Here is a 24,281-nt window from a genome sequence, read left to right as displayed (position 1 = left end):
CAGCTCCCCAATCTGATGAATCGTTTTCTCTGGTCCCAGAGGCGGGTAATTAGTTAGCCATTGTGCGTAGCAAATTAGCTTGGAGGGGGAAATGATACTTGCAGCGCTGGAGCTTTCATGTCGGAATCATAGCAGTGCTGGGTCCTGAAACAGAGCCTTCCGTGGGTCATCTGTTCCTAGTCACAAGGAGAACCGTATATAGCTTGTCTCCGCTTGATGACAAGTGGGTCTAGAAGAATATGCATGTTGTGTGTGGGGGCTACGCTTTTGGCTGCTCCAAGTGGCGCTTTTGTGAATGCTCTGCAGCGATTGCTGTGGGTGGGTGTCGGAAGGGAAAGCCAGGGCGTAGGTGGCAACGGGCATCATTTAAGCTAAGGGCAAAGAGGCAGGGAAAAGGCAAGCAGACCAGATGAGAGGCAGCAAGGGGAGCAAAGGGTTTAAGGAAGGCCACGGGCAGCAGACCCCAGGACAAGGAAAAGCAGGGCACACAGGAGGCATAAGGCACAGGCCTGAAAGCATTGGCAGCCGACGAGGGTTGCCAGCTTTCAAACCAGCTTCTGCAGCTGCCCCTTTGATGGCATGTAGCAGCCAGTCTTCAGTGACGCTTGGCTCCGTCACGTTGGCCAGCTTCACTTAACGGCAGGAGGAGAGAATCTGTTGTCCTCCAGAAGTCCTCCCACCATCCCTGGCTCTTGCCCATGCTGGCTGCTTCCCCATCCTCATTCCCCATATTTCTCTGCATATTGATGGAAGAAAGAGGCTGCTCTGTCCTGGCATCTTCCTGCTTCCTCTGATGGGGGCTGTTAGGAAGGTGGAGCCAGGGACGCCCCAGGGCGCTTGCTTTTCATGCCAGGGTAGGGCCAAGGAGTTATTATTAATCATTATTAATTAAACTGACAGGCAATACTTGAGGCCTGCATTTATTTTCTTCCTCCCTTGGTGCAAGAATCAGGGCTGCTCTTCGTTCGCATTATTTTTTATAGACACATCATATTTTAGGAGCTTTGCCTATAATAAAATGATGATTTTTTAAAAATGTAATATGACAGTGTTTGCCCATATCTCCTGTGGAGGCAAAAGAAGGCGGAGAGCCTGAATCTGTTTAAACCAGCCTTGCCTTCTGTTTCTCAAAAATATATCTCTGCTACTGGGGACAGCATAAAGCTACATCCAGAATAATTGCAGAGTCTGAAGGGCAGCAGTTGAAGAAGGAGCAAAAAGGGTTTTCTTGTGTGTGTGTGTTTCTTGGTGGCTGATTAGCTGTTTTCCCTGTGTAAAGGTCAGAGGGGGCAGGGTTTCTGTTGAGGCAGGGGATTAGCTGTGGGAGGAGCTTATCAGAGTTTGTAGGGCAGCAGTTGAAGAAGGAGCAAAAAGGGTTTTCTTGTGTGTGTGTGTGTGTGTGTGTGTGTGTTTCTTGGTGGCTGATTAGCTGTTTTCCCTGTGTAAAGGTCAGAGGGGGCAGGGTTTCTGTTGAGGCAGGGGATTAGCTGTGGGAGGAGCTTATCAGAGTTTGTAGGGCAGCAGTTGAAGAAGGAGCAAAAAGGGTTTTCTTGTGTGTGTGTGTGTGTGTGTTTCTTGGTGGCTGATTAGCTGTTTTCCCTGTGTAAAGGTCAGAGGGGGCAGGGTTTCTGTTGAGGCAGGGGATTAGCTGTGGGAGGAGCTTATCAGAGTTTGTAGGGCAGCAGTTGAAGAAGGAGCAAAAAGGGTTTTCTTGTGTGTGTGTGTGTGTGTTTCTTGGTGGCTGATTAGCTGTTTTCCCTGTGTAAAGGTCAGAGGGGGCAGGGTTTCTGTTGAGGCAGGGGATTAGCTGTGGGAGGAGCTTATCAGAGTTTGCAGGGCAGCAGTTGAAGAAGGAGCAAAAAGGGTTTTCTTGTGTGTGTGTGTTTCTTGGTGGCTGATTAGCTGTTTTCCCTGTGTAAAGGTCAGAGGGGGCAGGGTTTCTGTTGAGGCAGGGGATTAGCTGTGGGAGGAGCTTATCAGAGTTTGCAGGGCAGCAGTTGAAGAAGGAGCAAAAAGGGTTTTCTTGTGTGTGTGTGTTTCTTGGTGGCTGATTAGCTGCGCGCGCAGTTATACCCATCTTTTAGATTTAGGGGAGCTAGTCTCAAACGTTTGTTGGGGGAGACCTAGGGTTTTTTTTGTGGGGGAAGTTATTTGTCCTGTCTTCAAGCTTTTTATGATGGAGGACCTCTGTAGCCACCCCCAACAACACGATCTCATGATGGAAGGGGAGGGAACAGCTGCAGTCGCCTGCGATTCCTGCGCAATGTTTGCCATCTTGCCAAAGGTTGCAGGCAGCTTTACCTGCAGCAATTGCATGTTGATTGCCCTATTAAAAGACAAAGTCCAGCAACTGGAGGAACGTGTAGCTACGCTCCAAAGAATTAGAGAGCTGGAGCTCTTCTTGGAAGCAACAGAGCACACCGTCCCCACCAAGGAGGAGACAGGGGACTCCCCTGAGAAGGAGGCTTGTTCACCAACACAGGAGCCAGATATATGGAGAAACGTGACTCAAAGAAGTAGGAGGCCCAGGGTCCACTCTGATTGTCTAGAAATACACAATCGCTTTGAGGTCCTCTCCCCTAGCATGGAAGACGAAGAGCAGACTCCATTTGAGGATCTCTCCCTCATTACAGTCGATCAGGTATATGAAGACGAGCAGCAAAGTCAGTCCTCAGGGAATGTGCAGGTGACCTTGGAACGGACAGCTCACGGAAGAACCCCGACCAAACCCAAGAGGAGGCGTGTAGTGGTGATAGGGGATTCCCTACTGAGGGGAACAGAAGCAGTGATCTGTGGGCCTGACAAGATGTCTCGGGAAGTGTGCTGTCTCCCCGGGGCTAAGATCCAAGATGTAACTGAACGACTGCAAGGAATCATAAAACCCACTGACGAATACCCCTTCCTCTTGGTTCATGTGGGAACCAATGACACTGCAAGCAATAGCCTCCAGAAGATCAAAAGAGACTACGAGGCTCTCAGCAGGAAATTGAAGCAACTAAATGCACAAATTGTCATCTCGTCTGTCCTCCCAGTTGAATGACGTGGCCCAGGGAGAGAGGGGAAAATAGTGGAAGTGAACAGCTGGCTTCGCAAATGGTGTAAACAGGAACGGTTTGGATTCTTAGATCACGGACTGCAGTTTCTTGAAGATGGACTTCTGGCAAGTGATGGGCTGCACCTCACAACGGTTGGGAGAAATGTTTTTGCCAAAAATCTCAGAAACCTCATCAGGAGGGCTTTAAACTGACTAATGTGGGGGAGGGAGACAATGCTCCTGAAGGTAGGAGTCTATCAATTAATGAAGATGATCATCCAAATGTCATAGACCAAATGGAGCAAACAGCACGCGGACCTAGTGGTGGGAGGAAAAAATCCTTAAATAAGAGACACGGGGGAATGATTAATGGACTTCAATGTCTGTACACTAATGCGCAAAGCATGGGAAATAAACAAGATGAGCTTGAGCTCTTGGTACAGCAAACTAAATATGACATAATAGGCATCACTGAAACCTGGTGGGATAAGTCCCACGATTGGAATGTAATAATGGGGGGATACAATCTATTTCAGAGAAACAGACCAGACAAGAAAGGAGGAGGAGTGGCGTTATATGTCAGGGATGTGTATACCTGTGAAGAGATCCAAGATTTAGAACCTCAAAGCCAAAGTGAGAGCATTTGGGTCAAAATTAAGGGAGAGAAGAATAACAGAGACCTCATTGTGGGAGTTTACTATAGATCCCCAAGCCAAACGGAGGACATAGATGATGCCTTCCTGGAACAGATGGCCAAGCATGCAAAAGGAAGGGAGATAGTAGTAATGGGGGACTTCAATTACCCGGATATTTGTTGGACGTCAAACTCAGCCAAGAGCATAAGGTCAAACAGATTCCTCACTGGCCTTGCAGACAACTTCATTGTCCAGAAAGTGGGAGAAGCAACAAGAGGAACAGCCATTTTAGATCTGGTCCTAACCAATGTTGATGACCTGGTTAGTGGGGTAGATGTGGAAGGATCATTAGGCGCGAGTGATCATGCTCTTCTGAAGTTTACTATACAGCGGAAAGGAGCAGCCAAGCATACTAGGACTCAATTTCTTGACTTTAAGAAAGCCGACTTCATAAAACTTAGGGAAGTGCTGGGTGAGATCCCATGGACAGCAATACTTAATGGAAAGGGAGTTCATGATGGCTGGGAGTTTGTTAAGAGGGAGATAGTAAAAGCACAACGACAGGCAATACCAATGAGACGGAAACATGGAAGGTGCCTAAAGAAGCCAGGGTGGCTATCTAAAGAACTTTTAACTGAATTAAGATTAAAAAAGGATGTGTACAAAAAATGGAAAAGGGGGGAAACCACCAAAGAGGAATTCAAACAAATAGCCAGCACGTGTAGACACAAAGTCAGAAAAGCTAAAGCACAGAATGAACTCAGGCTTGCTAGAGAGGTTAAAAGCAACAAAAAAGGCTTTTATGGGTATGTTCGTAGCAAAAGGAAGAACAAAGAAACTGTGGGGTCACTCAGAGGAGAAGATGGTGAAATGCAAACAGGGGACACAGAAAGGGCTGAACTACTCAATGCCTTCTTTGCCTCAGTCTTCTCCGATAAAGAAAACAATGCCCGACCTGAAGAATTTGGAGCAAATGATTCAGCAAAGGAAACACAGCCCAGAATAACTAAGGAGATAGTACAAGAATATTTGGCTAGTTTAGATGTATTCAAGTCTCCAGGGCCAGATGAACTGCATCCAAGAGTATTAAAAGAACTGGCAGGTGTGATCTCAGAACCACTGGCAGTCATCTTTGAGAATTCCTGGAGAACAGGCGAAGTCCCGGCAGACTGGAGGAGGGCAAATGTTGTCCCTATTTTCAAAAAGGGGAAAAGAGAGGACCCAAATAATTACCGCCCAGTCAGTCTGACATCAATAGCAGGGAAGATTCTGGAGCAGATCATTAAGCAAACAGTCTGTGAGCACCTAGAAAGGAATGCTGTGATCACCAATAGTCAGCATGGATTTCTGAAAAATAAGTCATGTCAGACTAACCTGATCTCGTTTTTTGACAGAATTACAAGCCTGGTAGATGAAGGGAACGCAGTGGATGTAGCCTACCTTGATTTCAGCAAGGCATTTGACAAGGTGCCCCATGATATTCTTGTAAAGAAGCTGGTAAAATGCGGTCTTGACTATGCTACCACTCAGTGGATTTGTAACTGGCTGACTGACCGAACCCAAAGGGTGCTCATCAATGGTTCCTCTTCATCCTGGAGAAGAGTGACTAGTGGGGTGCCACAGGGTTCTGTCTTGGGCCCGGTCTTATTCAACATCTTTATCAACGACTTGGATGATGGACTCAAGGGCATCCTGATCAAATTTGCAGATGACACCAAACTGGGAGGGGTGGCTAACACCCCAGAGGACAGGATCACACTTCAAAATGACCTTGACAGATTAGAGAATTGGGCAAAAACAAACAAGATGAATTTTAACAGGGAGAAATGTAAAGTATTGCACTTGGGCAAAAAAAATGAGAGGCACAAATACAAGATGGGTGACACCTGGCTTGAGAGCAGTACATGTGAAAAGGATCTAGGAGTCTTGGTTGACCACAAACTTGACATGAGCCAACAGTGTGACGCGGCAGCTAAAAAAGCCAATGCAATTCTGGGCTGCATCAATAGGAGTATAGCATCTAGATCAAGGGAAGTAATAGTGCCACTGTATTCTGCTCTGGTCAGACCACACCTGGAGTACTGTGTCCAGTTCTGGGCACCACAATTCAAGAGGGACACTGACAAACTGGAACGTGTCCAGAGGAGGGCAACCAAAATGGTCAAAGGCCTGGAAACGATGCCTTATGAGGAACGGCTAAGGGAGCTGGGCATGTTTAGCCTGCAGAAGAGGAGGTTAAGGGGTGATATGATAGCCATGTTCAAATATATAAAAGGATGTCACATAGAGGAGGGAGAAAGGTTGTTTTCTGCTGCTCCAGAGAAGCGGACACGGAGCAATGGATCCAAACTACAAGAAAGAAGATTCCACCTAAACATTAGGAAGAACTTCCTGACAGTAAGAGCTGTTCGACAGTGGAATTTGCTGCCAAGGAGTGTGGTGGAGTCTCCTTCTTTAGAGGTCTTTAAGCAGAGGCTTGACAACCATATGTCAGGAGTGCTCTGATGGTGTTTCCTGCTTGGCAGGGGGTTGGACTCGATGGCCCTTGTGGTCTCTTCCAACTCTATGATTCTATGATTCTATGATTCTAAAAGAAAGAACTTAGAATGGATAAGTTGCTTCATGCTACACCATTCAGTCTGATGTGACTCACTTCAGAAAAAAATGAAATTGTTGTTGATGACTAAGGAGCAGTAATGACCAAGAGTTGTTAGTAGTTTCTATTGACTCCAGGTGGGATAATAAATGGGACAATGGGCCTAGAGGCCTATATTTTTATGTTTGGTCCCTATTACCCACTTGGTGACCTATTCACTTTGCCCTGCAAACATGATGCCTTGGTGGAGCACAATCTAGGCAGTTAAACCCTTTAAAGTCAGTGGTTTGGTGACAACACCAAGGAGGCACTTATCTCTCTCCCGATGAAAGCAAAGGGAGTTGAAAGTACTCTTCTGACCAATTGCAGCCATGCGTTGCCTGTAATTTGCCAGGCCATTCTAGCAAGAATTCCTCATGGAACAGGCAGGCAGCAACCTATTTTTCTTGGAAGAGACCCAAAGGGATCACATGCCAGCACAGTTCTTGTTGAACCTCTGGGCTGATTTCCCCTTTAATTTCCAGTGCAAATGGCTTTCACCATTGAGGTGCCAGGAGATCATGAGACCCTGCTGTGTGCCCACATAGATCTCTGGCCAATGGTAGCTCTTAGATTTTAACATAAGTTCAGGTTGTGCGTCACTGTGGTCTTTTTTTTCTCGCCATGGTTTTTCCAGGACTACCTGTGTTTCTCTACTTGCATCGAGATTCTGAAACACGTTCTAAATCAGGTCATCCAATAGCAGCGTATTGTGCCTCCTTTCACACAATATGCCTACGCATTGCTCACTTCAGGCCCAGAGATGTTTCTACTAGAAAGTCTGTGTTCGTTCTGGACCTGTAGTGAAGGTTTCACTGATCACTGTCTTAACTTATTGTGCATTTTAGTATCTAAAACTGGTTCGACATTAGTAAAGGAACATATATCAGCCTTTCCCCAAAAATACTTTAGAACAGAAGTTGCCACCAGAATGTCCTCCGGATGTTTCTGGACTACATCACCCATCATCCTTGACATGCTCTGTTGGCTGGGGTTGATGGGATCAAAATTTGGAGAGCACCATGTTGACTGCCCCTGTTTTGACAGATTCCAGCCAGCCTCAGCTAGAACAGCTGTGGTAGCTGGGGCTCATTGCTTTAGTTCCAAACACCAGGTTGGGGGACACCGACATGGTGTCTTATGACACCTTCCAGACTTACAAGTTCATTATGGCATACGTTTTTGTGAACTAGAGTCCTTTTCATGTGTTTGGTGAAGTGAGCTGTATGTAGTCCATGAAAGCTTATGCCATAATGATTTTATTTGTCTCTGAGGTACGACACAAGGCTCTTTATTATTTTGCTGCAACAGTCTTTTATGCAGGTAAATTGATTGAAGAAAATTTGTGAGCGCTGCTGTTTGGAATTCTGAAAAAGAACATAACAGCATGCGTATAATACAGCTGATACTTAAATAGGTGAGTGTTTTCATCAGAAATATATCCTTCAGCTTTTCTTCTTCTCTTTGCAGGTCCTGAGATATTTTGACTATGTTTTCACTGGCGTCTTCACCTTTGAGATGGTTATCAAGGTAAGAAGCAAGGGAAAGAATCGTGAAATCAATGGAAAGATGGTAGGTTTGATATTGCTACAGTGTGCTTTGCCATCATTCCTTTGTGTGGCAACGCATTCCCACCTCCCTGCCCTTTGGACCGCCCAAATTCCAGGAATAAAAAGGCATGCTGTTATGGCTATTGGGTGGTTGCTCGAGAGCGATCAGGCAAGATGCCTCATTGGTCTTTTCAAAAGCTTTATTATTGGTGCTAAAACCTTTACAATGCAGAACGCCTCTATTCCATGTCTTGCTCACTCACTAGCAGAATCTGAGAGTGGGCGGTCCTTAAATCTTCCCCAGCAAAGTAGTTTCTTGACCCCCAGCCTACGCCTCCCCTCTCTGCATGAAAGCCTACTGTGCAAGGAAGGCTTGGGTAAAGGGGGACCTCTCTCCTCCCCGCTTTGCTCAGGCAAGGTGTCCTGGTACCGCCTTGCATCCTCCGAGCCCTGCAGCTCTTCCCCACTAGAGGCGTGGCTTCCTTCCTTTTTTTTGTCATTTTGTCATTTTTTTTAAAGATGTTTATTGAAGTTTCAACATATTACAAAAATAAGCAAAAAAATAAAGAAAAAATAAAGAAAGAAAAATAAAAAATGAAAATACAAGATAAAAACAATTAAAAAACAGATTAGTCTTTCCATGTCTTATCTTTCATTTGCTTGTTTCCCCGACCTCCTCACACCTCCCTTTTTGTATTCCAGTTCAAATTAGTTAGTTCAGCAGATCCTTTCCCTCTTTGATTTTATCTTAATCTCTTATCTTAAAATATAATAACTTGAAATTATCACCTGTTAACCATCCATTTTTACATATTCCTTTTAACATTGCTGCTAAAAACCACTTAACTTCAATCCAACATCATTCTAACATTCATTAATTTTGCAGTACTTCTGTAAATAGTCTTTAAATTTCTTCCAATCTTCTTCCACCGACTCTTCTCCCTGGTCGAGGCGTGGATTCCTTCCTCCGCTGAGGAAGTGCTGCTTCCCACGATTTTCTGAGGCTCTCTGTAATCCATCTGCCTTTCCCCCTCTCGCCTCTGAGCCGATGGCAGTTCCCTGTCACATGCCTACTACTGTTTGGGTAAAATCAGGCCACAACTACAGATGTAAGAGGTTTGGCATAGGCATTAGGTAGAACTCACCACTTCCAGCCTTCCAGCAGACAGGCCTTACATTTGGGGTCAACCAAAAGTGAAGGAGTCCCTGACCTACGTCAAGGAGTAGGTCCCCCAGTGGACTACACCTGGGGAGCAGACAGAAGGATCTCCCCAGGATCTCTTTAATCGGATACCCCTTTTTCGGAGGGGTGGGCAGAGGCTACAACCATTCAAGACTATGCCTACCCAATGCCTAAACTGCCAAAGTTGTGACAATTGCTATGAGGATGGCAGAGGGCCAGAGCCAATTTGCCAACTGCAAAAATTCCAACCTTTCCCCAAAGGCGGTGACCAGCTATGTCAATAGCAAGGTCCAGCAAAGCAGCGTGTGTCAGCAAAATAGGGAGGGAGGAGGTGATGTAAAAATTTGGGATTTGGCTTTTGACTCCCCATGGGGCTCTGAGTCTCCTAAGTCCATGATCGGTCAGAGAAGAATAGATAGAGGCAGGACCCAGTGGAAATCAAGGCAGATGCTTATTTTTCTGTTGCAGCAGAGTTCCCTCCCCTCCTTGCAAGGAGGGAGAGACCCTGAACAAAAGTGTGCAGGAACCTTTAAAGGCTTTGGACATTGCCCAACCCCCTTAGCCAAAGACCACCCCCAAATACATTATAGAAGGAGACGGTTTACAGCAGAAATCCTGTCCGCCAGGATACCTGATAATGGTCACTGGTTGCATTATCTGGGCAGCCTGGCCATTCTTTGGTGATGGTTCATACTTTAGTTCCTGAATCCAGGTCACTGGCTCACCCTATTCATACACAAATACACCCTTAAGACAGAATTTGCAAGTGAAAAGACAGTGGGAAGGCTTTCCCCATTTGCCTCCCGCACTGCAGAGGAATACTTGAGGTCATTGGGAGAGTCAAAATGGCTTCAGGATTGCTCTCCCGTACTATTTCAGACATATGGTTTATATATTTAGATATGTGTGCATTTATGAATATTTATACTACCGGTACATTTGAGACCTTAAAATTCTTATAACAGGAGGGAGGAATGCCAAGGAGGGGGCTGGGCCTGACGCCACATTATTAGGGAGACCCAAGAACTTCTGCTGCTGCGTCACTTTTCAAACTATTTGTGCCCACATGCAAACACACACACTCTCTCTCTCTCCCCCTCCCTCTCTCTCTCCAAGTCTTTTCTTCTAATTATTTGATATGCTGGAGTCAGTTTATGAAATTCCTCTACAAGCTGGTGGGGGAATGGGGAAGGAAGCAGAAGGGGCAAAACTGATGCGTTTTCTAGTAAAAAGAAACCCCCACACCAAATAAATCCAAGAATAATCTCACTTTCTCTGCACTTGCTGAGTCTGCCAAAATTAGGCACGGCAAGAGAAGCCGTGGGTGTGAGTTGTTGGTGCGATCTCGGTTTACAGCGACAAGTTCTGTGACTTCCTCTTTGTGGGTGATGAGCGTTGGCCTCAGTGGAACAGAATGTGAAATGGTTTCTCGAGTAGAAAGAGAAAATTGAATACGCCACCCCACTCTCTCTCTCTCCTTAAAGCAGAACCTTTTGCTCATCTCTGTCATGTTGCAAATGTCACTCCCACAGAGCAGAGCTTCTAAAATTAGGCACCAGATTGGCAGTTGGGGAGCTAAATTGGCATTCTGGTTTTCATAAGCTCCTAGTGGGGCTGAGGCTTATCTAAATCAGGGCCCTGTGATGAAGCAGGCCCTTTCCCCTGGGCACACCATCGAAAGGTGTATTTTGTATGGCATGTCGGGACTGAGGAAGGAAACTCAAGGCCCCTCTGTATGGAAAAACTGGCCAGCTGATTGCTTAAAGGGAAACTTGCAAGCAAGTCTCCCTTTCCCTTTGCCAATCAGTGAGTGGTGTTCTGAGCCATACTGCCTCTGAACAGGAGAGATTCCATTTAGCTATTACGTCTGATAGCTGTTGAGAAATGTTCCTTCCATAAATTCATCCAGTCCCTTTTAAAAATAAGGTCACATAAGCTACTGGCTATATCACTAGCTTTCTGAGGGATCGCACACAAACAGTGAGGATTGGGCCTGTTACATCTACCTCCCTGAAGCTCAGCGCTGGGACCCCACAGGGATGTGTGCTGAGTCCCTACCTGTACTCGTTGTATACATATGACTGTATTTCATCTGATCGATCTACTGCAATTATTAAGTTTGCAGATGATACTGCCATAATGGGTCAAATTACAGGTGGAGATGAGCCAGCGTACAGGGGGGAGGTTCAAAAAGTATCTACATGGTGCCTAGAGAATAACTTGCACCTAAATATTAGCAAGACAAAGGAGATGGTGTTGGACTTTCGGAGGAAGAGAGGGGAACTAGCCCCATTGTATTTCGGGGGTGGGTTGTGTGGAAAGAGTCTCTTCCTTTAAATTCCTGGGAGTTTACTTTAGTGAAGACCTCGCTTGGAAAAACAATACAACTATCTTCCATTTTACTGATCAGATGCAGAAACTGTGATGTTTACAAAAAAACATTTAGTTTACAAAAGTGGCACTTTCCCATTCCAATGACTTTATGACTAAGTTGCTTCTACCTTTTCCGCAGATGATAGATCAGGGATTAATCCTGCAAGACGGCTCCTACTTCCGAGATCTCTGGAACATCCTGGACTTCATTGTGGTGGTCGGAGCTCTGATGGCCTTTGCCTTGGCGTAAGTGCCTGCACTTCTAGAGCTTTCCCTGTTAGCGTTCAGACTGTCACCTTTCCAGTAGCTCTCGCGCAGTCCAGGGCTGTGCTGCCAGTGAAACTCTGGCTCAGACACTCCCCAGGTTGGTATCTATGCTCTGTCAATCCAGTGAATGCCTTTGCCTCTGTCACCTGCTTGAGATTTATTTGTGAGACAGAGGGTGTTTGCAATGATGCAAGGACATTGCAGGAAGGCGGGAGGGGAGGAAATGGCAAACAAAAAAATGCAATCTGGAAAGTGAAGGGCTGCCCCCCGGTTGCCCCCAGATTGTTGTGGTTTCGCCCCTAGAACATGTGCAATAGGAATAAAGAAATGAACATCTATACATACACAAGCTCGACCCCATGTTCACGCAATCCCATGACTGCAATCATGGACCAGGAATTCTAACATCCCTCACCCCCTTCCATTCTCTCAGTCATCTATCCATCTATCCATCCATCCCCTACCCTACCCAACCCAACTCAACTCACGAATCAGCTTGGCATTAACCCTACAACACAAGAAAGCTATCCCTTCTAAGAGTGCCCTATTGACATATATATTGCACTTTCAAATTTGGAAATATATTCCTTTGATTCAATATCAACATGTTTATGATTTTGGCTTCATTGGCCAAGCAGGTAAGACTCGGTCCTGAAAACCCTACAAGTACTTTTTTTTATTTATTCAGCCAGTTCTTTTTCTCGGGGCACATGTACACGGCAAACTTAAAACTACATGTTACATAGAATCGTAGAGTCAGAAGCGACCACGGGGGTCTTCTAGTCCCCTGTAATCCTTTTGCCCAGCGTGGGGCTCAAACCCACAAGCCTGAGATTAAGTGTCTCGCTTTCCACCAACTGAGCTAAGGAAGAACCCCGAAGGAACGGAGCTTTCTGAGAGCTCTGAGTCCTGCGTTAGGATCCCTACCAGCCTCTCTAGAAACATAGCACTTTGGATAACTTGGTTGAAAACAAACTAGTTTGGGTCTGTAGTGAGGACACGTATCTTCATTCCACTGTATATGTGACAAAACACTAGGGTCTTCGGTTGCTTTGGTTTGGTTTGTAAAGAATAGCTGTTTCAGGAAAGGGCAATTTGGAGCAAAGCAGCAGCTGGGTGCTGAAGCCCTTAGCCCACATTCTCCTTCTCCAAATTCTCCTCCTCGCCCCGCAGTCCCTTTTCTGTCCATTATGAGCAATGCTATGTTTGGTCCATGCTGCCAGTGCCTGCAGTCTGAACCACTGGTTGATCAGGGCACTTACTACTGGGCTTCCTTGTATTCCGGTTGCATCAGCTTGCCCAAAATCATCCTCCATCTGGAAACATACAAAGCGCCATTGCATATCTATCCCTTAGGGCTCATGATTAGTGTTTTGTGTTTTTACTAATTAGCTGCCAGGCAGCTGCTCTGAAGATCAGGGAGCTGCAGCCAGCCAGCCAGCCACCTCTTATGAGTCTAACTGTATGATACATGTGTTTGCAAGTGTATGTTTGATGTGTTCACTCTTCACATTCTTAGGTGTGCTCTTAATTCTAGGGGGGAGAGTAATGTTGGCAAATGGAATCAAGGCAAGGGAGGAAAAGGGAGGGTTCTGGGATGGCAGAAGGAGTGGAATGTCAGGATAGCAAGGCTGGGAGATGGGATTTTTCCTCTTCTCAGATGCAAATCTTCTTCCAACAGTCTCCTCCTTGTTCCTTTGCTCTCTGGCGATGGCCCATTTCCTGATCTTTTCTGTTTTCTTTCCATCTGTCTATCGATCTGGCTTTTGACTGTACATCCTGGCCCTTACAGGAATGCTTTGGGGTAATTATACTTTTTGTTTCTCTTTGGGGGAATACGGCGTGAGGGAAACATGACTTGAATGGAAGAACCTGGTTTGCTTATGTCTGTTATGTTGCTATCCATTCACATAGACTTGTTTTTCATTTGAGAAAAGTGCTTTGTGCAGTCAGGGCTATCAGAAAGTGCTTTGTAACTGCCCTTCAGACTCATTCAGAGAACTCATTATAGGGCAGGCTCTGATTCCGATTCATGCTTTCTGGGGACCACGTATGAAATATGAAGCTTTCTGTGCCAAAAACAAAACAAAACCCACACTTCCATTAACACTCAAGAATTGTTCAACCAATATCAGCCTTGTAACAGCATCTTACTTCAAGTGGTAAAAGATTTTTAAATGTCCAACTCCTGCAATTTTCCACAAACCTTCATACCCAGAATTTTCAAAGCCACCATACTGAGATATGCAGGTAACTATTAGTCTCAAAGGGACGCGGGTGGCGCTGTGGGTAAAAGCCTCAGCGCCTAGGGCTTGCTGATCGAAAGGTCGGCGGTTCGAATCCCCGCGGCGGGGTGCGCTCCCGCTGCTCGGTCCCAGCGCCTGCCAACCTAGCAGTTCGAAAGCACCCCCGGGTGCAAGTAGATAAATAGGTACCGCTTACCAGCGGGAAGGTAAACGGCGTTCCGGGTGCTGCGCTGGCTCGCCAGATGCAGCTTTGTCACGCTGGCCACGTGACCCGGAAGTGTCTCCGGACAGCGCTGGCCCCCGGCCTCTTGAGTGAGATGGGCGCACAAACCCCAGAGTCTGTCAAGACTGGCCCATTCGGGCAGGGGTACCTTTACCTTTACCTTTATTAGTCTCAAAGCTGCTTGGGAAAGGAAGAACCAGATGAGGAATGACTTTGTGTCTGTGCTGCAGATGCAAAAGGATCTTTGAATCATTATTTACTAGCATGACCATTGGATAAAAGGATTAGCTGGAAGGTAGACTGGTTGATAGACTCCTTTCAAGAACGGCACTTTGGCCTTTATGGAAGAAAACTTATTCTTGTAATTATTGGGAGAAGTTATTGTGTTTGCATATAATATGACAGCTTTTGCCCGCCTGGTTAGTAATTCTTAGAGCCAAAGTTCTGGAAATTAACAGGTTTTTTTTTTTTTGTCAACAGTATGGCATACCCTGTGACATTTCTCCAGTGAAAATAGGGACGTCCATTTCCATAATGATAATTTTACTATTTATACCCCACACATCTTGCTGGGTTGCCCCAGCCACTCTGGGCAGCTTCCAACATACATAAAAACAGGCACATACTTCCACATGTGGTGGGAATGTCCCAAAATCCAACTCTTCTGGAATCAATCATACAAGAAATATGCAAAATAACTGAACAAGTATTAGAAGTCCCCCCAGAACTGGCCCTACTAAACATCTTCCAAGATAATAATGCCCACTCACATCATAAAGAGCTCATAACCCACCTACTCTCAGCAGGCAGAAACATCATAGATACTGGAGAGACCTGTCAGTAGTAAGCATGGACCAATGGTATCAAAGAGTATGGGAAACAGCCTTATTAGAAAAACTGACCAATAAATTGAAACTGACATGGGGACAAATAGAAGAAGACGCCTTCACCCCACGATGGCTCCCCTTTATCACATACACAGCCCAACAAGACAAGAACAAGAATCCTCCGACAGCATACGAATCAATATGGCTAACCTGATGTAAACACACACATACATACCCCACTCACATACAAAACAAATCTCACTGCAGCCAACCAAAGACAACCAACCACACCCTAGGCCAGGGGTCTGCAACCTTTAAGACAAAAAGAGCCACTTGGACCCGTTTCCAAAGGAAAAAAAACTGGGAGCCGCAAAACTCGTCATTATAAAAACAACTTTTTTGTCACTTTTTTATTATTTCTTTGTTTGACCCCTCAGAATTACTCCTCCTCATAGAAATAAACGTTAAATTAACAAGTTACCTTTTTTTGTGTGTGTGTTCTTAACTCCCCTTCAAAACAGTGACCAGCGTACATGCACCCTTTCAATGCAGTGACCAGCGTACATGCCCCTTACAATGTAGCGGGCAGGCGGGTGGGAAGGTGACGTCGGGACGGTGCGTGACTAACGCACGCACCGCCCCCATGCGACGTCACAGCCAGTACAGCGCCCACCACAGTGGGGAGTGTCGGGGCGCACAGTGCGCCTCCTCCCCTCACTAGTATCCACCCCGGAGCCGCGGCAAAAGTGTAAAAGAGCCACATGCGGCTCCGGAGCCGCGGGTTGCAGACCCCTGCCCTAGGCCACCCCAAACCCCTCTCACCACCAAGGAAATACACGAACCCACAAAAGTAAAGCTGATATAAAACCCCACACATACACTTAGTAAAAGAATAGAAGCATAACCACCTGACCCCACCCCACTCACCATTCCCCCTCCCCCTCTTTCCCCCTTTTTTCTTCCTAATTGTTTAAACCAGGGGTAGTCAACCTTTTTATACCTGCTGCCCACTAATGCATCTTTCTAGATGGTAAAATTTCCTTACCGCCCACCGGTGCTCGATGGAAGAAGGATTCAGCTTGTGCCGTAGAACCCCCTACCGCCCGCCTAGAATCCTGAAACGCCCACTATCGGGCAGTAGGGACCAGGTTGAGAAACCCTGGTTTAAACCAATTTATGAACCAAGAATTTACACATTGGCCACCAAGAATGAAACATGTTGTAGATATTTTTCCACATTTATTCTGCTGATTTTGTGGTACACAAATGACATGAGAAACCTTGGTATACTTATTTGTATAACATTATTCTTGTTTATAAAACCCAATAAAAAAGAAAATACCATATTTTTCGCCCCATAAGATGCACTGACCATAAGACACACCTAGTTTTTAGAGGAAAAAAAATATTCTGCGCAGAGCGTGTAAGCGGCTCTCGCAAGCAAAGTGAGAGCCGCTTACATGGCTTCTGTCCTGCTTTGCACAGCTCTCACTTTGCTTGCCCATCCCTCCTCCCACCTCGCTCTAAAGCGCGGTGATGCTGCAGCAAGAAGAGGAGGAGGAGACACCAGGACAGGTGCTTTGCTTGCTTTACAGCGAGGGAGAAGTAAAGCCTCGCTGTAAAGCCAGCAGAGCAAGAGCCGCTGACATGCTCTGCGCAGCTCTCGCTATTCTTGCTTTAAAGCAAGAGCAATGGAGAGCATGTCTCTTGGATGGCGGCTAACAGATTGAGGTTGAATCCTGACAAGACAGAAGTACTGTTTTTGGGGAGACAGGAGGCAGGCAGGTGTGGAGGATTCCCTGGTTCTGAATGGGGTAACTGTGCCCCTGAAGGACCAGGTGCGCAGCCTGGGAGTCATTTTGGACTCACAGCTGCCCATGGAGGCACAGGTCAAATCTGTGTCCAGGGCAGCTGTTTACCATCTCTATCTGGTACGTAGGCTGAGACCCTATCTGCCTGTGGACTGTCTCGCCAGAGTGGTGCATGCTCTGGTTATCTCCCGCTTGGACTACTGCAATGCACTCTACGTGGGGCTACCTTTGAAGGTGACTCGGAAACTACAACTAATTCAGAATGTGGTAGCTAGACTGGTGACTGGGAGCGGCCGCCGAGACCATATAACACCGGTCTTGAAAGACCTGCATTGGCTCCCAGTACGTTTCCGAGCACAATTCAAAGTGTTGGTGCTGACCTTTAAAGCCCTAAACGGCCTCGGTCCAGTATACCTGAAGGAGCGTCTCCACCCCCATCATTCTGCCCGGATGCTGAGGTCCAGTGCCGAGGGCCTTCTGGCGGTTCCCTCATTGCGAGAAGCAAAACTATAGGGAACCAGGCAGAGGGCCTTCTCGGTAGTGACGCCCGCCCTGTGGAACGCCCTTCCAGCAGATGTCAAAGCGATAAACAACTACCTGACATTCAGAAGACATCTTAAGGCAGCCCTGTTCAGGGAAGCTTTTAATGTGTGATATTTTACTGTATTTTTGATTTTTATGGAAGCCGCCCAGAGTGGCTAGGGAGGCCCAGCCAGATGGGCGGGGTATAAATAATAAATAATAATAATAATAATAATAATTATTACTCTGCTTGCTTTGCAGCGAGCGATGGACGGGAGCCATGGCTCCGGCTGCGGAGGCATCCCTCAGCAAAAGGATCCCTCTGTCATCCAGTGCATTCGCTCCATAAGATGCTCAGACATTTCCCCTTACTTTTTAGGAGGAAGAAAGTGCGTCTTATGGAGCGAAAAATACGGTACATAAAAACATAATAAAACATTAAATACTTTTTTTAAAAAAAGCCTTCCCTATACAGGATTTCCTTCAGGGGGCTCGGGGGTCGCATAACTCAGTGCCCTCCAACATTTCTCCAATGAAAATAGGGGCATCCTAAGGAAAAGTGGGACATTTTGGGATGAAATCGGAAACCGAGATGGCTTCTTTAAATCAAGGAACCTCCCTGGAAAATAGGGACACTTGGAGGGCCTGATACAGAGAGATCCAATATTGGTCCTGTCGTGTAGCACAGGGGTGGGGAAGCTTTGGCCCTGCAGATGGTGCTAAATGACATTGCTCCCCATCCCTGGCCATTAGATTAGACCCTGCTTGCTGGTAAGCCACAGGTTCCCCGCCTTTGCTATAGCATTTGGTTAGGCCTTCATTATGTGTCTGCTTCAGGCCACAGAGTTTGGGTACTGTTAATGGACAGCAAATTGTCAGTTGTTTTATGCGTTGCTTTCAAATTATTGGTTTGTTGCAGTGGGTGAGACGGCAATTGGATTTAACACCCCAGCCAGTCATTCCCGCTCTATTTCCGTACACAGAAACCAGCACACGTCCAAAACAAATGGAAGGCAATTATTTTCTCTTTTATCTCGCTCCTTTTTGTGAACGGAACGGAGGCGACTGGAAGTTGTAAGCCAGAGTAACTCTGTGAGCTGAAACTCAGGGGAGGAGACCTCCCTGTCCCCAGCAGTTTTGAACTCCGCAAAATCTAGAGCAAAGATTACTCCTTGCTCTTCTTCCCACTCTTCCCGATACCTGAGCTGGGATTTAAGCTTGTAGCTCATCTTCCGATGTTGTTTAAAAGCCGCCATTAAGAAGACAGAACGTTTTTCTTCTCCGTTGCTATAAAGAATAGAGATGAAATTGCAGGGAGGCCCTTTTTAGGTTAAATATTCAGAGAAACATTGTGAGTCAAGCTAGACAATAAGGCAATTTTTCCACAAAAGCTGCACTGGAAATTCACTGGGAATTCGTAATAGTTGCTTCTCATTTTATAATTTAAAGACACAGGAGCACTCCTGAAAAGCTGTTTCCATATCTGAATACGCTTTTGTTTGTCTTTTATTCTATGCTTGCGACTGAAGTTTCCTGGCTTATTGCCCAGAGGTGTTGCCTGTTTCTTTAGAAAGCTCACAGTGACAGCAGCTCCTGCTGCCTCAATGTCCGTCTTTCCCTTATGACTGCTGCAGCCAGAATAACTAGTCTGTTAAAACAGGTGTTTAGGGCTGCCCCCTTGTTTCATCCCACAACAGGCAGCAGAGACAGTGGATGAAGGGATCCTTGAAAAACTGGATTGTCCTGGAGCTTATAAAGAGACAAGCGCTATCATTGACTCCCAGTACGTTTCCGAGCACAATTCAAAGTGTTGGTGCTGACCTTTAAAGCCCTAAACAGCCTCTGCCCAGTATACCTGAAGGAGTGTCTCCACCTCCATCGTTCTGCCCGGACACTGAGGTCCAGCTCCAAGGGCCTTCTGGCGGTTCCCTTGCTGCGAGAAGTGAGGTTACAGGGAACCAGGCAGAGGGCCTTCTCGGCAGTAGCGCCTGCCCTGTGGAACGCCCTCCCACCAGATGTCAACTATTTTACTTTGAAAAGACAACTGAAGGCAGCCCTGTTTAGGGAGGTTTTTAATGTCTGATGCTGTATTGTTTTTAATATTTGGTTGGAAGCTGCCCAGAGTGGCTGGGAAACCCAGCCAGATGGGCAGGGTATAAATAATAAAGTATTCTTAAAAAGGTAAAGGGACCCCTGACCATTAGGTCCAGTCGTGGCCGACTCTGGGGTTGCGGCACTCATCTCGCTTTATGGGCCGAGGGAGCCGGCGTACAGCTTCCAGGTCATGTGGCCAGCATGACTAAGCCGCTTCTGGCGAACCAGAGCAACGCACGGAAACGCTGTTTACCTTCCTGCTGGAGCGGTACCCATTTATCTACTTGCACTTTGACGTGCTTTCGAACTGCTATGATGGCAGGAGCTGGGACCAAGCAACAGGAGCTCACCCCGTCGCAGGGATTCGAACCACTGACCTTCTGATCGGCAAGTCCTAGGCTCTGTGGTTTAACCCACAGCGCCACCCGTGTCCCATAAATTTATTATTGTCCCATTATTGCCTCATTATTATTATTATTATTATTAGGGATTAATTATAATATCAGCAAAACCCACTGGCACTTAAAAGTTGTGTGCCTTTAAATCCAAAGGGACTTTTCTGGAGAGCAGGGCAGATTTGCAGGAGCCCTCATGCATTTTCGCATGGGGCAGGGAATAGTTTGCCCCACCTGTCTTAGGCATCTTGCCAAAGAATGGTTCACCTCTTTTTATCTGCTCTGTGTTCAGCATTGAGTGGATTCCTACTGCTTTGATTGGTTTTATTCAATTGTGCTTCTGTAGTATTTTCCTTTTGCATCAGTATTATGTTCACCGCTTTGGGTACCTCTGGGCCAAAAAGCAGTATATAAATAAACCATAATATAAAACATATCCAGGTCACAGTGTGATCTGGAGAGGAGGCTAAGCACAAATTTGCACTTTCCTCTGAGACCAATCAATATAGCAGGCTCTCCAATCGAAGCTGCAACCAACTTCAATCAAGAGACATTATAAGCCAGGCTAAAAATATCGCTGGGGCTGTCTCTCTGTATTATGTAACTATCCCATTTTAAGGTTGAGGTGTGGATAGCTCATATACATAGTGGTTGTGCATTGTATTTCAAAGGACCTAGAGATCTTCCAGTACAGTGGTACCTCAGGTTAAGAACTTAATTCGTTCTGGAGGTCCGTTCTTAACCTGAAACTATTCTTAACCTGAAGCCCCACAATGGGGCCTCCTGCTGCTGCCGCCGAGCGATTTCTGTTCTCATCCTGAAGCAAAGTTCTTAACCCGAGGTACTATTTCTGGGTTAGCCAAGTCTGTAACCTGAAGCGTCTGTAACCCGAGGTACCACTGTAGATCCCAATCTACCTTCTCCCCACTCCTGTGTAGAAGAATTCCCTAATGATTGTGCCTAGAGAAGAAAGTCTTTGGCCAACAAATCTTTTTACAGAAAAAATTACCGTATTTTTCGCTCTAGAAGACGCACCTGACCATAAGACGCATCTAGTTTTTAGAGGAGGAAAACAAGAAAAGCCAGCAAGAGCCGCAGACACTCTCACACGGCGTGGATTTTGCTGGCTTTTCCGGGAGGTGGGAGGAGGGACTGATGGGCTGACCTCTGTCTTTTCTCCCACCTTCCTGAAAAGCCAGAGCAAGCTGCACAGCTATCGCTGAACCCAGCAGAGCAAGAGTGAGAGCTGTGCAGCACCTCTTGGTCTGTTGGCTTCCCAGTGAAGCAGGATGAGGGACAGAAGGGGCTCCGTAAGGGCAGCCTCCATAAGATGCACACACATTTCCCCTTACTTTTTACTAGGGAAAAAGTGCATCTTATGGAGCAAAAAATATGGTAGTTCTGAAAGAAGGCAGGGAAGGACAGTTAGGACCTGGTTGTCATCTGGAAAGCAAGTTGTGTGTAAGGTAAATGGTTTTTTTTTACTACTGGACAGGTGGTGAAACAGAAAAGTGCCCCACAGATGTGTAGGGAGGCCTGTTCTGTTTAGGGAGGTGAGAATTGCCGTGATGAATGCTGGAAAGGATGCCAAATGTGAATGTTGAGGAAGAAAACTGGGGGAAAGTTACAGATGAACCTTGCAAGCCGAGGTCACTTGAGCAGTAAAAGCAGCGGGTGACACCAGGCACTGATAAGTGTAATGCACAATGGGGGAAAAATAGCATTAATTATAATTCTAATTATACATTGTACAGTGCTAGATCTGAAACTAGCTGTTACCACTCAGGAATGCAATCTTAAAAGTACACTGAAAACGCCGGGAGAGCGTATTGCTGCAGTTTAATGTTAATAATCTCTCGATAAAAGCCAGTTCCCTCCTGGCATGGCGCTGATTCCAGGGTAAAGTGCCATTCTGACGGGGCCCTGCCCACGGGGTCAGGATCATTTTAAGCATTCTTCTGCCTAGGGAGGAGCAGCTTGTAGAGAAGCAGCCCCCGAGTGGCTGGGAAGGGTATCTGGAGGGAAGCACTTGGACAAAAGACCCTGGCAAAAAATAATACGAAAATGGCGACACATGCATAGGCAGTATGGTTATTGGCTTCCCACTGTGCTTGCCCAATATGAGCATTTTCATACCTATTCTTAGGTGATCCTTAATTGATTAAGGCTGGAATCCTGCCCCTACTTAGCTGCTAGCAAATCCCACTGAATCAGTGCCGAATTTACATATAAGCTCAACAAGCTATAGCTTAGGGCCCCACCCCCCAATATACTTCTTCTTAATTGTATTTCACTTCAACAATTACTGTATTTTTTGCTCTATAAGACTCACTTTTTCCCTCCTAAAAAGTAAGAGGAAATGTGTGTGCGCCTTATGGAGCGAATGCAGGCTGCGCAGCTATCCCAGAAGCCAGAACAGCAAGAGGGATTGCTGCTTTCACTGCGCAGCGATCCCTCTTGCTGTTCTGGCTTCTGAAATTCACAATATTTTTTTTCCCTTGTTTTCCTCCTCCAAAAACTAGGTGCATCTTGTGGTCTGGTGCGTCTTATGGAGCGAAAAATACGGTACTTTGATAAAATACATATTTCTTTATGTGCAAATGGCTTTAGATACCTATTAGGTCCATAAATTACCATATAGCATATATTCAACATAAAAAAGTGACAAAGAACAGCTGGACATATAAAGGGCCCCATGACCCTTCAGTAGCTTAGGGCAGTGTTTCCCAACCTTTTTTGGGCAAAGGCACACTTGTTTCATGAAAAAAATCTCGCGGCACACCCGCTCCGGCCCTAAATAGGGCAAGCCACGCCCCCTCCAGCCAGCTGATTGGCTGGCCAGGAGGCGTGGCCGGATGGGATTCCCCTGCTCTCGCGGGGGCTGAGATGGGATTCCCCGCTCATGTGGGGGCGGATGGGATTCGCTCGCTCGCCGCCCCGCGTGTGCTCGCCGAGCATGCGCAGGCCCAGTAGCGAGCGGCGATGGGGCTAGCCGGAGAAGAGAGGGCGAGCCCCCTCCGCTCCGGCCCTAAATAGGGCAAGCCACGCCCCCTCCAGCCAGCCGATTGGCTGGCCAGGAGGCGTGGCCTGATGGGATTCCCCAGCTCTCGCGGGGGCTGAGATGGGATTCCCCACTCACGTGGGGGCGGATGGGATTCCCCGCTCACGTGGGAAAGGGCGTGATGCCCGCAACCCCACCTCCTGGGGCAGGCCCGGAAGTGCAGGCCCAGTAGCGAGCGGCGATGGGATGTGGGAGCTCGCTCGCTCGCCGCCCCGCGTGTGCTCGCCGCCGCTGCCCCGCCTCTCACCGCCCGACTCGCCCGCCTCCCTCCCACGGAACACAAGGCAACGTTCCACGGCACACTAGTGTGCCGCGGAACACGGGTTGGGAAACACTGGCTTAGGGCCTCATCAAACCTAAATCCGGCCCTGCACTGAATAGCTATTATTATTATTATTATTATTATTATTATTATTATTATTATTGATTAAAATTTGTATGTCGCCTTCATCTGAGGATCGGAGGGCAGTTCACAGCATAAAAACACAAAGCGAGATCACAAAATACATAGTAAAACAAAAGAAAAACCAATAACCCATCTCCCACAAACTCATTCAAAGGGCAATGGGATGTTTAGGTGGCTAAAGGCCTGGATACAGATAGGATTGTACTGCAAATTACCCGCCTTGAGGCCCGTCTTACCCATTGAGGCTAGTGGCGCGGGGCGCCAGGGCGCCAAGTTCTGGAGGGCACCAGGCGAGAGTCTGGGGAACACCAAACGAGCGCGCTGAGTGAGCGAGGGTGCGTGCGCTGCTCTCGCCAAGCGTCGGCTCGGTTTTTTCCCTTTTAGCCTGCAGGCACTGAATTGTGCAGGGCGCCAGAAGGCTAAAAGGGAAAAAAACCGAGCCGGCACTTTGCGGGAGCAGCGCACACACCCTCACTTATTTGGTGCAGGCCCGCTTGCTCGGTGTGCTGCCTGCTGTGGCCACTGTGGCATGAAGTGACAAGCTGAGCCCGGAGGCACTGCATCCTCTTCCCCACTGGAGAAGCTGCCCTCCAGCCGCTGCCTGCCTCCTCCAGCCCTTAAAAAAGGTCAACTATGGGAAAGAGGGGGCGCCGGAGGGAACTTTGCACCACGGCGCCAGATATGCTTAAGATAGCCCTGCCTGCCTTTTCACCCAATTGGTCAAATGCATTTAAATATATATAGCCCTAAGAATCACCGTGCATGCCCTTTTCAAGATACTGTGGGAAGTACCGTATTTTTCGCTCCATAAGACGCACCTGGCCATAAGACGCACCTAGTTTTTAAAGGAGGAAAGGGGGAAAGCCCCATTTTTGGGGGGGATCAGCTCAGTTGTGCAGCTTCTTTTGCAAAGGGGAAAAGGCCCTTTTTTTTGAGGATCAGCTGAAAGTTGTTGAGCTTACTTTGCAAACGGAAAATATCCTGGTTTTATGGGGTTCAACTCACAGTTCTGCAGCTTC

The 24,281-nt window shown here is 46.9% G+C and overlaps 1 protein-coding gene across 1 annotated transcript in view; it reads left to right on the top strand.

The window, feature by feature from the left end:
• Positions 1 to 24,281, top strand: part of CACNA1E (calcium voltage-gated channel subunit alpha1 E) — a gene marked incomplete at its 5' end in the record, with an annotated part of 230,218 nt that overhangs the window by 130,203 nt on the left and 75,734 nt on the right. Inside the window, 2 exons of the mRNA XM_082227021.1 lie at positions 7,775 to 7,834; positions 11,550 to 11,656. Coding sequence (XP_082083147.1) covers positions 7,775 to 7,834; positions 11,550 to 11,656 — 167 coding nt within the window. The remainder of the gene's footprint in view (positions 1 to 7,774; positions 7,835 to 11,549; positions 11,657 to 24,281) is intronic.

The sequence above is a fragment of the Podarcis vaucheri genome, assembly GCF_965113315.1.
Source record: "Podarcis vaucheri genome assembly, chromosome: 6".
Lineage (NCBI taxonomy): Eukaryota > Metazoa > Chordata > Lepidosauria > Squamata > Lacertidae > Podarcis > Podarcis vaucheri.
This window is presented reverse-complemented; position numbering and strand designations above follow the sequence as displayed.